Here is a 13,574-nt window from a genome sequence, read left to right on the forward strand (position 1 = left end):
TCGTCAGATAATAGTGTGGGGAGTTGTAGTAAAGCTACCGGAAGAATGGAACGAGATGAGTTCCCTATTGTCTCCGGCAGCTTGCTCACCAATACCAGCCAGCGGTTGCTGATGTGCTCGGCCGGCGTCGCTGGCGGCTGGCGGCGACGACGAAGCGGCGGTTTGGTGTTTGGGCCTTCAGGTCCACTATTCCAAACTATAGGCCTTAGGGGATAACCCCTACGGCCCAAACTTAGCGGGAGCCCAATAAAAGGAGCCCAGTAGATTAATAGTAGAACGAAGGCCAGACAGAGGTCGTACCGGACTCGAGTTCTACTTCTACCGGCTATCGATCGCTCCGCGTGATGAGTGGCGGCGCATAAAACACCCCCGACCTGCGGGTGATCTTTTAGTCCAATCCAAACTAATACAAATCGATCTGCGAGGGCGGTGGCGCGGGATCGAGACGGAGACGGAGACGACGGAGGCGGCGGCGAGGAGCACCAATAGCCTGCAGAGGCGGCGGCAGGAAAACAATCGCGCGAACAACGAGGCCAAGAAGCCGCGCAGCGGGGGTGACTACGCGGAGCCGAACCCCGACGAGTACCGCCAGAAATTCATGTTCTTCTGGAAGCACATGTGCGATTACGAGGATGTCAGTACGTACATCAGATCGATGCCCTGTTTCCCCCCCACCCTCCCCCCCCCCCCTATTTCTTCTTATCTCCAATCCGTTTATTTGCATTGTGCAGCTCGGGGGCCTATGAGCCACACCGACGGCGACGGAACCCGCCCCGCAACGATGAACCCTTGCCTGGAGATCTACTCGTGGGAGGTGACGGAGCTCAGGGGGGGATTGGAGTGGCCCCTCTATGTTTTCGGCTTCGCTGCTGTCCGTGACTCGCTGGATAAAAAGCGAAACTTCATCTTCAACCGCAGCAGGGACGATCCTCAGAGACTCACTGCCACGGCAAGTCTTTCCATCCGACCTCATCCTACTTATGTGTGAATTGAATTCAATACAAACAACAAATTATTTTGTCGAGGGATTGAGGTAGGCTAGAGATGAAACCTGGCACAGATTTTTTTACTAGCAGCACAACTGTTTATGATTCACAATTCAAACCAACCAAAATCACTGACAATGCCCCTTCGTCTGCTGAGCATTCTTCCCGCAAAACTGTTGGGGTAATATTGAAACAAGGTCCTTTCTTTTGCTGCGTGCTTTGTTATCCAAACTAGTACGAAACACGCTCGTTGCTATGGACTTAAAAAAATATACTCCCTCCGATCCATAATAACTGTCGCTGATTTAGTACTCCCTCGGTTCCGTGAAAGAGGGCATATTAGTTTTCATTGCGACAAGGCTTTGACTAAAAGTAACTCTTAATGAAAGCTAATATGCCCTCTTTCAAGGAACGGAGGGAGTACAACTTTGCCCTTTGTATTAAATCAGCGACACTTATTGTGGATTGGAGGGTGTATGTTTGAAGAGATTGTTGTACTACTATCTACGTATTATTTTAGATCATATAATTCATATTGGTGCAAAAAAAGTGATGTGGTCTAAGGGTGACGGACCCGCTGTCGACAAAAAAGTGCATGTTTAAAGAGAATATTTTAACTATAAAAATCAACAAGTGATGGACCGCCGCCGCCAATGTGTCCAATCAACAACTGATGCAACAATGAAAAAACAAGTGACACGGTCCAAAGTTGACGGACCACCGTTACCAATTGAGTCTTTGATAGGAGTAAGTATAGGAGTAGTTCATATGAGTATTTAATAAAAGAATGGTGTACTATTATTTATCTATTATGTGGAGTCCTATTATTCATGTTTGTTCTCATCTTAATGATTAAAAGATGAATCTATATATATGCCGTAATGTTTGCTTCATACCAACACCAAAGCCATATGACCTTTAGCACTATCACAAATGTTTTCTTCTCGTGTAATTAGCTTCATTGCATTTGCATAATTGATTTACCTTTAGTTCAGCATCACTTGCATCCAGAAATTAGGCCCAAACATATGTCTGTATTCAGCTAATTGAATCTTGTGTCAGATAGATGCACAACTCACTATTTTCAAGCGACCATCCAGTTTTAATCCATGCCCCCCTTCACCCTGCTCTCTAAGACATCAATACTAAATATATACAATTATTGCCATTGACTGCAATCCAGATAGGTGAATTAACTGGCCAAAGTACTTGCCCCAAAATTTAACCAAACTGAAACTAGTGGCTCAAGGCTGAACGGTGGAGGCGTTAGAGACACGCAACATAAGAAACTGAATGTTGAGACACGCAACATAAGAAACTAAATGTTGCATGCTGGATGTGTGCGAGATACACTCCGGTAGCCAATAGGCCTAGAGAATATTTGGGGTATCATAATATCTGTTTATTTTATGCAATGAATACAAGTATTGTCACTAATTTGGAGGCATTTGTACATGCAGGATTCTTCTCTAGAGCTGACAGGCCCTGTTCGTGCAGTTCAGTTGTGTACGGCCACTGAAATCGAGTTCCAACTCAGAGTCAAGGGTGAAACACCATCGGAGGACAGAATTCTAAGCACTGATTTCTGGGCATACGATCCAGTTCGTGGCTGCCATACAAAAGGGGTATCTAGGAAAAAAGAAATCGCCACCAAATTCTCCACCATGATGCTGACATTTTCCCACCTTGCAAAGGCTTTAGAAGCAACTATACAAGATGGCTGAATCATCCTCAGGCGACTTCCGTGGGCGATTCACCGCCCAAATGGTTGGTATTAACGATGAAGTGGTGCTTGCTGATTCCAAGGACCGGGTGGTGCCTGTGAACGCTGATGGCGTGGTTCAGCTCTCCCGACGTGTGGTTGTGGTGGATGGAGATGGAGGAGTGCTGCGGATCAGGGTTCAGGCTTGTCAAGATCCGTTGGAAGGCTGTGACAATAATGGGATTAACGTTGCTTGTGTGGAAGATAGCATCGAGTTCACCGCGAAAAGTGCTAAAAACTCAACTGGTACACTTGATGTTGGTTTTGCGAAGATGTCGGTTACAGTATTTTGGTCACTTCTTCCATTTGTGTAGTAGCACTTCAGTCCGCCAATAAGGCAGTAGTGTTCAAGTCTATGTAGTGCTACATCATCGGTTGGAGCATGTTAATTATAATGGTGCTTTTCCCGTGCGAGCATCCACAATGTGTGTAGCATAGAAGAGGGTCTTAGGTGCACACTGCTAAGCAGAGGCCTTAGGTTGTAAAGATAAAAACAAGTACTTGTGAACAACATATGCGTAGAGGCGACCATTGTTGAGGAGTACTAAATCCAAACCATTGTTGTGTTTTACATCGAGGTTCTTGCTTTTGTGTTAATTTCTTTACAACATATGCGTAGAGGCGACCAGGAAAATTATGAGTAAATATGTGTAAGTCGACCAGAATTTTTTTTTCCTTTTAAAGGAGGCGACCTGGATAGGTTTTTTTTTTAACATCTGGCTTTATTGATTCAATGAACAAAGTACAAGTGATTGTAATTGAAACAAAAACCAACAACAAAAAAACCCTAATGAAACTAAAAGTTACATCAAATTTTTTTGAAGTAAACAACTCTTGATTCGTCATCCGTATCTCACAAATTCTTCATGTTTCCGGTGATGAAACTGTAGAAGACTAAAGCCGCACAAGCTGGACTAACCTTATTGGTTTTGAATAGCCGCATGAGTCGCTCACCGCAACCGATGAGAACCTAATATCGTTGAACGCACTCTGGCTGGGGACACACCCCTTGCAAGGCAGGTTGTCGATCTGCTGATTTGTCACCGAACTGAATAGAAAGAAGACCAAAATAACGAAAAAACAAACCGTGAAATCCGTTAGCTCGATGGAGTAGATCGTGTTGACTACGCCAAGAAGAGGATGGAGCCGGAAGACTATTATTCCATACGCCGTCGCCTTCTCCACCAAGACGCCGTCACGGGGACACAAAACTTCAAAAAAAAGTAGACAAACTGCAGCCAGACGTTGATTTATGGTTTCACTCGTCACCCGATGCCGAATCGGCGGTCGAAAACTAAGGGAAACGCTGATCTGAAAACTCCCAATGGCTAGGGCTCCTGGCGGCTCCTTTTGCGAGCATACTGTTTTTTGAGTACCCTGGATAGGTAGGTGACTCGAGAGTTTGTTATACACCGTTGGGCTTCGGATGGGACATCGGTTCTTTGCCTTCGCAGATTTTATTGGGCTGAACCACTAAGCCCAGTTCCGACCCTTGCGCTTCAATCGAATGGGGACGGCCACCTTGGATCGCAGTTTCGTTCCCAAACCCCAAACCCCACACTCCCAAAGGTCATCTCTCCCCGCCGCATCGTCGCCGTCACCGTAGCCGACGTGCCGGCCGCTCCCTTCCCCAGCGCTGGCCGTCCTCCCATTCGCGCTCCACCCACTCTCTGCGCCGTCTCGCTTCCTCGGATACCACCGTCCGACCCCTCGTCCCTCTGGGCCGCCCGCCGCCGCCGCCGCCGTCCGTCTCAAGCCTGACGAATCAGTAGCCACCGTGGGGGTCCTGAAGCTGGCGCGATTCCTGCCGCTTCGCTTCCCGAACCACGGCCGATCTCCCCCATGAGCAACTCCCTCCGCGCCGCCGCGTTGAGGGCCGCCCGCCTCGGCTGCGCTCGTCGGATAGGGCTTGTTGCCGACCGCGGGGAGCCCTCTTCCAGGGTTTTACCCCCGCTCTGGCGTGCCGCCGGTTCCTCGCGTGTCCGGGAATCGGCGGCGGCGGCAGCAGGTTGGTTCCCGGCGGTGGGTCATGGCATTGGATTGCGGCCTTACTCCGCTGCCCCCAGACGCCGTAGGAAGAAAACCTTAGTCAATGATGATGGTGTGGAGGAGGAGGACGACGACGAAGACGAGGAGCTCCGGGGAGTGAAGCAGATGCAGAGGAGGCGGGACGTGCGCGCGGCGCAGAGGACCTTGATGGAGTACCTCCACGTCACGCGCGGCATGTGCTTCAGCGACGCCGAGCACATCAGCAAGCGCTCGCCGGTGTTCGCGAGCAAGCTGCTGGAGAAGGTGAAGGACGCCGCGAGGGAGCCCGCCGAAGGGGGAGACGAGGTGGTCTTCAAGTCCGTCGTGAAGAAGAGGGACATGAAGGATGAGAGGGTCAGCAAGGCGCTCGTGCGCCTCTTCAACTACAACCCCATCAACGAGTTCGAGCCCTTCCTGGAGAGCATTGGCCTCAGTCAGAGCGAGTGCAGCTCCTTCTTGCCTCGGGATCTCATGTTTCTCTCGGACGATGAGCTGTTGTTTGAGAACTACCGCGTGCTTTGCAATTACGGCATTGCGCGCTGCAAGATAGGGAAGATATACCGCGATGCTACGGAGGTGTTTGGTTTTGGCCATGGTGTGCTTGTGTCTAAGCTAAATGACATTGAGGAACTTGGGTTCAGTAAGACCAGTGTGATCAAACTCGTGACCGCTACTCCTGTCGTGTTGGTTCGTGACCCAAATGTCGAGTTGAAGATCCTGCAGTGGCTAGATGGCATCGGAATTCAGTGGGACTGGATTAGTCAATTCTTATCTGCTAGGAAGTCATATAATTGGACAAAGATGAATCAAGTTCCTCAGTTCTTCAGTGACTTGGGATTCACTAAGGAAGGTATTGCTAAATTAGTCAGGCAACATCCAGACTTCTTGTTGGATGGTTCGGGAAAGGTGCTATTTACACTGGTTCTCATCATGCTAAAAGCAGGGTCAGGAAAAAAGGAGTTATTTGATCTTTTTCTGAACTTCCCAGATGTGCCAGTCGAGAACTTCACAAAGAATCTACGGAAGGGAATGCTGTTCTTAGCTGAGGTTGGCCTAAGCAATGAGGATATTAAAAAGATTGTGCTTTCTGATGGACAGATGCTTGGTTCTGCCCCAATTAAGAAGCCGAACAGCATTCTTACACATCTCAATACAGGAAAGAAGCGTCTGCGCAAGATTATACTAGAGAACCCAAAACTGTTGGGGAGTTACCGATTAGGGTCAAAAGTCAGCCAGCTCCCAAGGATTGACCCCTTTGAACAATCATTCAAAGGGAAAATAAAATTCTTAAAAAGCATAGGTTTTGTTGAAGGGTCTGAAGAAATGAAGAAGGCACTGAAAGTGTTCCGTGGTAAAGGTGACGAGCTACAAGATCGGTATGACTTCTTAGTGAATGCTGGTTTCGACCCGAAAGATGTAGTGAACATGATCAAGATGGCTCCACAGATTCTGAACCAGAAGATTGACGTCGTTGAGTCAAAGATATCCTTCCTTCTAAATGATACCGGGTACCCTCTGAGTGAGCTGGTTTGTTTCCCTGCTTACCTGTCGTTTACCGTGGAAAGAACCAAAGTTAGGCTTTTTATGTACAATTGGCTGCTAGAAAGGGGGGCGGTTCCTCAGCTAGCTCTAAGCACAGTCCTTGCTTGCTCAGACAAATGTTTCATGCGATATTATGTGAAAAAGCATCCCATGGGACCTGAAGTGTGGGAAAACTATAAGAGGGAGTCAGCCGAAGCCAAAAACATGCCTTGTACTTAATATCATTAGCACCAGATTCTTTGATAATTCCATAAATTGGGTTCTTTCGCAGTCAACATTTGCTCACGAACTGCTATGCTTGTAGCACATCAATGGGCTAGCTCCCTTGTCTAGATATCTCTCAGGCACACACTTTAGGTGCTGGTTTTTTCTTTTGTCATATTCATGGTGTTTTTGCTTTTCTCTAGATAAACTTATTAGATTGTGCTGACTTTTATCAAACATCACTAGACCTTGTACTGAACTCTTGGATCCAAGAGTACTTTTCACTCTGTTCCAAACCTGAAACTGTATTCTTATTTTAGCTGACACTAAATTGTACTCCCTCCAATCCATAATAAGTGTCTCGGATTTAGTACAACTTTGTACTAACTTTCTACTAATTCTGAGACACTTATTATGGACCGGAGGGAGTTCTTTTTATTGGAATTGACTGATTATATTGGGATACCTTCTTGGCAAGTACATACTTATTACTTAAGGGCCTCTAGGAACAACAGTGCAGACTGCATCTGAAAAAATAGCTTCTGTGGTCTCTGAGCATTGAGTCCAGGCGTCCAGCTATTCTTTCTTTGGTCAAAGTTTATAGCTGTGAGGTCCATGTGTGTGTGGGTAGGATAAGATTGCTGACTCACTGCCACTTGGAAATCGCCGAGTAATTTCTTGCTGGACCACGCTGCTCAGACAACATCAGTGGAATTAGACAGGAGCTGCAATTGTAGAATTCAACAGCTTCTCGTGCCCTTGAGGACCCTGATGATATTTACAATGAAGTGAAGAACCACCAGTGACTGAACAAAAAGAGAAACATATTACATGGCATTATGTTCAGACAAATGTGGTGTTGATCCTAGCTTTTCTTTCTGCAGATCGTGTTTCCATTGCACCAAAAATAATAAAGTAAAAGGGATATATAGATGGAACCGTTATCTTCCCACAAATGTGGGAATCAAAATGCTCACTTAACACGTTTTCACATAACTTATTTTCACACTTGGTAACGCGATTCACCTTTGATCTGCACCACACGTTTTAGATCCGATGATTCACGTGACACCGCCTTATATACAAATGGCAAAAAAAATGCACTGAACCGATGATCTCTTTGCTGCCAAAAGGCGAGGCGATTTTCTGAACAAGATCCACCTCGATGAAGACAAACATTTGAATCAAACCTTATACAAATCGAGTGTATTTTGTTCAGCACATTCATCAACATGAAATAAAAGCAACTGCAGTCCTGTACTGTAACAACGGGACTTTATTATTCCATTTATTATTTGTTGAACAATTAATCTTGCAAAATTCTTCCACCAAAAAAACAGCTTCCTAAGCCGACAAGAGCTACCCCCTCGTCGTTGCGAGCCAGCTAGATCGACAACAGGAGTTCCTCTGGTGCAATGCTTAATCAGTTACATACTGGACTCAAATGGAATAATCGAATGGAACCTATATATACATATGGAGCAGTGCAAAAGCACTGGACTAGGTAGGCACTTGACCTGTTACTGCCAGGCCATTGACTGCTGAGCTAGAGGGGGATGAGCAAGAACGGGCGGCTTGCCAGTACACCTTACATGGCTACATTCCTACATCTCGCTGAGCAAGTTGCTGATCTTGCGGAGCTCGGTCAGAGCTGACATTGCTGTGGCCTGCCCTTTGCCGCCGAGGATGTTGTTTGAGAAGTTCTCCATGGGGCCAGGCTGTCCGCGATCTTGCTGAAATGCTGACTCGATCACCTAAAAACATTTATCAAGAACTTCAGAATGCAAGCAGATGATATTCTCAATGAAGGTGATAACATGATTTGCCTAACATCTTCAGTCACGGAAGACTATCCAGCTACCAGTAAGCACCCCATGTCCACAAGTCAAATAAATTAAGAAAACTGGAGTATAAAATAGTAAGACCACATGTTAACAAATATAATACCTGAATATTCTCAAGCATGCTTTGCCCGAGATTCTTAAATGTGCCCGTGACCTTCTTATCACCAGTAGCCAACTTTGTGCTGCCGTTTGAGCTATTTGAGTTCCCATCAGAAGGCAAAGAGCTAAAAGAACCAACACCATCTCTACCATCTAATGTCTCACCGCTACCCTTCTCTATGTTGCCTTCACCTGAAGGTCTGCCTAGCTTCAACAGCCACTGAAATTTACTAATAAATGGCTTCCTTTCATTAGAGACTGCACTTCTCTCAGAGGACCCATCTGGATCTGCAGTTTTATCAGAAGCTGTTGCTCCTGAATCTCGAACAGTTTTGCCATCACAGTTACAGCTGGATGACTCGTCTTTCAAGGTTTCATCCCTGTCATTGTCACCATCACAAGAATCTGAAGTGACACTACTCCTCGAAGAATCGTTGTCTTGACCATTCTCAATTTCATTGGTGGCAATGGCTGCATAGAACACTGGAGAGGTCTCACCGCTCGAACAAGCTTCTGTTGCACGTTGTATTCTTTGTGTTGCATTGTCGTCAGCTGGCACAGTCTGTGAATTTTCTAGAGGACTGACTTTTGCCAGACATGGTGGGCTTACAGTTACAGTTTCACCAGTGGCTTTTAATTGCAAGGTCTCTGCAGAACTGACTGGAATCTCTTTGTGAATTGAGACAACAGGGAATTCATCTTGTTCCATTTTTCCAGCAACTTCACTAGAACTCCCCACACTATCTGACAAAGTATTCAGAAGGCACCGTCTTACTGAATTTCGAGCATCACTTTTCACACCGACTGCCTTCACTGGAGAAGGATCCGACTCTGTCCGAGACAAACCAAGCTTCTGTCTCAAAGATTTCTTTATTTCTCTGCTGAAAGAATGGCCCTTCTCAATCTCCTTAGGAGTTGTTCCATCATGGTGCACATTTCTCCACTTCTCTTCCCAATAACTCTCGGTTAAAGGCTGAACTTGAGTTCTCGGAGGAGTTGAAATAGCGAGATTACTGTTAACTCTATCATACTCGCAGATATCCCTCCTTAATAGGAAAGATGGGGATGACGCGTTCGCGTCAATAGCAATAGACTGTAGGGATTTGGCCTTCTCAATTAGCTTCTGCACATCAACATTCGTCGGATAATTCAATAATCTCTGGAGACAAGAGACGTCAACCTCAGTAGCCAACAGAGATGATCTGACATGAAGTAGCATAGAGACTGCCATGGCTGCAATGAATGCCCCTCTAGCTGAACACAAGATCCGGAAACTATATTCCTGGTCACTACTTAGAAGCATATTGTTGCAACAAGCGAAGACTTTGTCCCATACTACTAAAAGATCATTGAGGCAGAATTCTCTTCCAAACAAGACCCGCAGCCACCGAAGTGCGAACCACTGTGGTTCCACTTTTAGCTCAATGAAATGGCTATGAAGAGATGGCTCAACAACGGAAAGCAAATGATATAACGCTGATGAGGCTTCAATAGCAGGTGGTAGACTTGAGCTAGATCCAACACTGGATGGAGAGAAAAATTCAGCCATGCGAACGACTCCACCACCTCCGTCCATCAAACCATCAATCATAGCATATGCATCATGTTCCATGAATCTTTCAGATAACACAATGCCTAGTTCACCTTCAGCTCCATACGGATCACTGAGTAAAATTATTTCTTTGGTATCTAGGTCAAGCTCATCAAGAGTATTAACTTTGGAAGCACTTTCAGAATCGTTCTCATTATCAGCTCCTGAATTCCACTTTGGGTCCTTTCTAGGTTTATAACTGAAAACCATATCTGTATCTGGGAACGGCACTCCATCAAAATCGTCGTTAAAGCAGTCTTCGTGGAGTTTCCGTACCTGAGAAAGTTTATCAACGTCGACCTGAAGAACATACACTAGAGGAGCCAATAGCTCATGCATTCCTGTGGCAAGAAAGTCAATGTGTCATACTATATTCAGCAATAAAACATAATAAATGTAAAAAGATATTTAAGTGGCCGTGCTAATAGTCAGATATTTTATGTCAAAGATACTTGGTGCTACCCGACATAGCTTTTAAGAGACCTCAGCACTTATAGTATGACTTAATAATGACATCTAAAAATATGATAATCTGGTTTATCGAATGGCCATATAACATTTCAGCCGCATCAAGTTCTTGGCAAAAAGGATGAAGTCAACCAGATTCCATTCAACAACTTAGAAACATTGTTATTTGTACATGCACAAGAAGTTTCTTACCTTGGCGGTATCCATACTCTGGGTGCTGAAGACACCACATCAACAGTATCCTGCGAAGCATGGCCTGGCAAGCCGGCGTTTGGAAGTAACTCCCATCTTCAGGGTATAATCGAGATAAATCTTGGTCCACAGTCTTCTCCAACTCCGCCCCTCTGAAAAACCGGCCCCAGCTACTATCTGCAGAAGAAAGTTAAATTAAATTATACGGATATCTTCGAATCAGAGTGTCACACAAACACTTGGAGGTTGGTGCATTTCTTACATATCAGCATGTTATAGTAACATGTGAACATGCTATTCACACTGAGCGATAGGCTTCATCCTTCCTACTGCCCTAGCAATAACTACACCAGTAGGAAAGAGTCCTAGTATAACCAAGAATACAAAAAAAAAAAGTAGCACTACATTTTTATACCTTAATGTGGGCCTAATAAGCACCACCGATCGCCTAATAAATCAAGTATGCAACAACTCATGGAAATTAATAAACCACCTTTGCCATATGAATATATATTTATGATGGTAAGTGTACATTAACTAATGGTATTTCCCGATTTAGTACTGATAATGCAACTTCTCAGATCTCATCACAGTAATTTGTTTACAATTTTGTCACCATAATTCATAAGTTTATTTTTAGGATCAAATACCTGGGTTCTGGGAGAGCGGGTTGTCCACGACGAGGTTAGATGATCTGGCCTCCTCCTTTGGAAGATGAGGGTCTACCAGAAGGCGGCGCCTCAAGCTAACATACCTACAACAAACACAAAACCAGTTGAATGCCATTTTCTGGTAGAAAGAACAAACTTGCGTAGACACAAGCACACAAATAAGAACATCAAAGAACAAAAACCATTGCTCCAATCATTTATATCATCAACAGCAATGATCTCTCACCCGCAAAAAAAAACACAGCAATGATCTCTGTTACCAAAATCTCATCACATGAAATAGATATGACATATCGCCATGTGCACGATAACACCGCCACAAAACTCAAATCCAGCAATCTACAAGTTATTCATGTGGCCAAGCCAATTTACAGGCATTATTTGCTCTGAGAAATCTAAGGGGGGGAAATTAGCTCTTATGTGACTGCATTACTTTACTAAGATAAACAGATAAATTTCTCATCATAACGAAGACAACATCTATCTAACCACACAAGGATCAAACAGAAAGGCATAACAATAACAACATCAACTCAACAAGGAACAGGTTTCCTGCCGCAAAAAGACAGCACACCAACCAAACATAATCATAACACGGAACCAGCGGTGGCCGAGGCGAAGGGGACGGCAGCCTCACCTCCGGCGCGAATCGGCGGCGGCGCGGCGGACCTCCTCGACGGACGCCTCCGGCGACGCCGGCAGGATGCCGAGATCGACCCGCCACCGGACGCTGCGTAGACTCGAGAACCGCCGTCTCTCCTCCTCCGCCATGGCCGGTCCTCCCCTGCAGCAGTCGCAGGCGAATTGGACTCCCCTCAAATTAACAACCCACAACGGAAAAGCCAACAAACATGGCCAAAGCTCTATATATAGCTCTTGTTTACCTGTAGGAAGTTGGGAACCAAGAAAAGGAGGATCTTTCCGGAATAAAGATTAGGTTTCCGAGGATCTGGAGGGGATGGGGGAGGCGAGGGGAGATGATTCCTCCTCTCCTCTTCTGTGTCTGCGGTAATGGCGTTCTTGCTTGTGCCGGAGCGGGGCCTGGGGCTGGGGGAAGGGGATGATTATTTGGCCCTGACTGTGGATGCTTGTAAGAGAGGGTGGGTTAGGAGAGGAAGGAAGGTCTACTGGTCTCCTTTTCTCTCTTATTGTTTTCTTTTTAGTTTTCTTTTTTTCCTTATTATGAGAGATAATCTAGAAGAGGTTGAGGATTTTGTTCTCTACTGGAAGTAGAGCAGTTGGTAGGAGATGATGATCATGATGATGACTAGGACAGTGCTGATTGGCTAGGTGACATGGCTTATTGGCTTTTTAATTTGTTCTTTCTCTATCTTTTGTTTTCAATGAATGCATTTGAGAAGAAAAATAATTTATTAGTATTCAAGCAAAAGTTTCTATATTGTTTGGTCTTTTTTGTTGGGTGTGCTGACTATGAATGGGACATGTATGGATAACAGGAAGGAGCATATGAATGATACATCAGCTTTGTGGTCTATTTTGGTCTGACGGTTAAATATTACAGGAGAGGACACCTTGCAACTACTTGTAAAGAACGGGCTAAAAATGCGAATGGATAGCTCTGAAACCCGTGTGTGTTAAATCAACTTAGTGCAACTTTCTGCCCAAACTCAACATAGAACTGGCTTCTTAGATATACTCATATGTGATGTGGTTTCACGAATCCCCCTCTAGCGTTCCTAGCTACCATCCTTGATGCATATCACTTCTTTGCCAAAAGCGACTTGCTTCTGTAGCCGCAGAGGCATGCGATGATAGGGTTTACAAGAGAGTGTAGTTGGCGTCAAGAAAAGAATGTTGGATTGAGCCGAACGTCATTTCATGGGGATTGATGATGGCCGACTAGCTGAGTGACGCAACAAAATTGGAAGGTACCGGCGTTAGGGAGACCACGGATAGGTGATGTCGTGGAGCGGGTGGCGGGCATGGCGCGAAAAGTCCGTACACATGACAGTTAGGGCACATAAGGACTCCGTTGAGGGAGAAAACGCCATTCTTCAACGCTCTTCGGTCGCAAAATTTGGAGTTATTTCAACATATGTAACCGACTTATTGACGGAGAAAATGTTCCAAACAAGCGTTCCTTTCGATACTAGGAGTTAGAAAAACGTACAAGAAATACGAGAAAAGAACGCATGAATTTCGTATGGCCGTTTTCTTGTGTTTTTG

General features: G+C 45.3%; 3 protein-coding genes across 3 annotated transcripts; 2 read left to right on the plus strand and 1 right to left on the minus strand.

Annotated features, from left to right (window-relative positions):
* Window positions 1-289: 289 nt before the first annotated feature.
* Window positions 290-3,325, plus strand: LOC104583736. The gene is made up of 3 exons (XM_010237014.3): window positions 290-638; window positions 732-949; window positions 2,447-3,325. Exons 1-3 carry the CDS (start codon window positions 599-601, stop codon window positions 2,708-2,710), a joined length of 522 nt encoding a protein of 173 aa, XP_010235316.1. The 5' UTR covers window positions 290-598; the 3' UTR covers window positions 2,711-3,325.
* Window positions 3,326-4,258: 933 nt separating this feature from the next.
* LOC100822558 (transcription termination factor MTEF18, mitochondrial) lies at window positions 4,259-6,846 on the plus strand. The gene has a single exon (XM_003572356.4). It carries the CDS (start codon window positions 4,591-4,593, stop codon window positions 6,535-6,537), a length of 1,947 nt encoding a protein of 648 aa, XP_003572404.1. The 5' UTR covers window positions 4,259-4,590; the 3' UTR covers window positions 6,538-6,846.
* A 932-nt stretch (window positions 6,847-7,778) lies between these two features.
* Window positions 7,779-12,497, minus strand: LOC100833502. The gene is made up of 6 exons (XM_003574740.4): window positions 12,272-12,497; window positions 12,025-12,171; window positions 11,367-11,470; window positions 10,717-10,893; window positions 8,470-10,397; window positions 7,779-8,276 (listed from the first exon to the last, which is right to left on the minus strand). Exons 2-6 carry the CDS (start codon window positions 12,156-12,158, stop codon window positions 8,127-8,129), a joined length of 2,493 nt encoding a protein of 830 aa, XP_003574788.1. The 5' UTR covers window positions 12,159-12,171; window positions 12,272-12,497; the 3' UTR covers window positions 7,779-8,126.
* Window positions 12,498-13,574: the final 1,077 nt, after the last annotated feature.

This window comes from Brachypodium distachyon, chromosome 3, assembly GCF_000005505.3.
Source record: "Brachypodium distachyon strain Bd21 chromosome 3, Brachypodium_distachyon_v3.0, whole genome shotgun sequence".
NCBI classification, from domain to species: domain Eukaryota; kingdom Viridiplantae; phylum Streptophyta; class Magnoliopsida; order Poales; family Poaceae; genus Brachypodium; species Brachypodium distachyon.

Coding starts and splice junctions, on each gene's coding strand:
- LOC100822558 (XM_003572356.4), top strand. CDS start 4,591: ATGAGCAACTCCCTCCGCGCCGCCGCGTTGAGGGCCGCCCGCCTCGGC.
- LOC104583736 (XM_010237014.3), top strand. CDS start 599: ATGTTCTTCTGGAAGCACATGTGCGATTACGAGGATGTCA. Junction 639..731: donor GTGCGATTACGAGGATGTCA/GTACGTACATCA, acceptor TGCATTGTGCAG/CTCGGGGGCCTATGAGCCAC. Junction 950..2,446: donor CTCAGAGACTCACTGCCACG/GCAAGTCTTTCC, acceptor TTGTACATGCAG/GATTCTTCTCTAGAGCTGAC.
- LOC100833502 (XM_003574740.4), bottom strand. CDS start 12,158: ATGGCGGAGGAGGAGAGACGGCGGTTCTCGAGTCTACGCAGCGTCCGG. Junction 11,471..12,024: donor GCCGCCGATTCGCGCCGGAG/GTGAGGCTGCCG, acceptor TGTTTGTTGTAG/GTATGTTAGCTTGAGGCGCC. Junction 10,894..11,366: donor CCCGCTCTCCCAGAACCCAG/GTATTTGATCCT, acceptor TTTCTTCTGCAG/ATAGTAGCTGGGGCCGGTTT.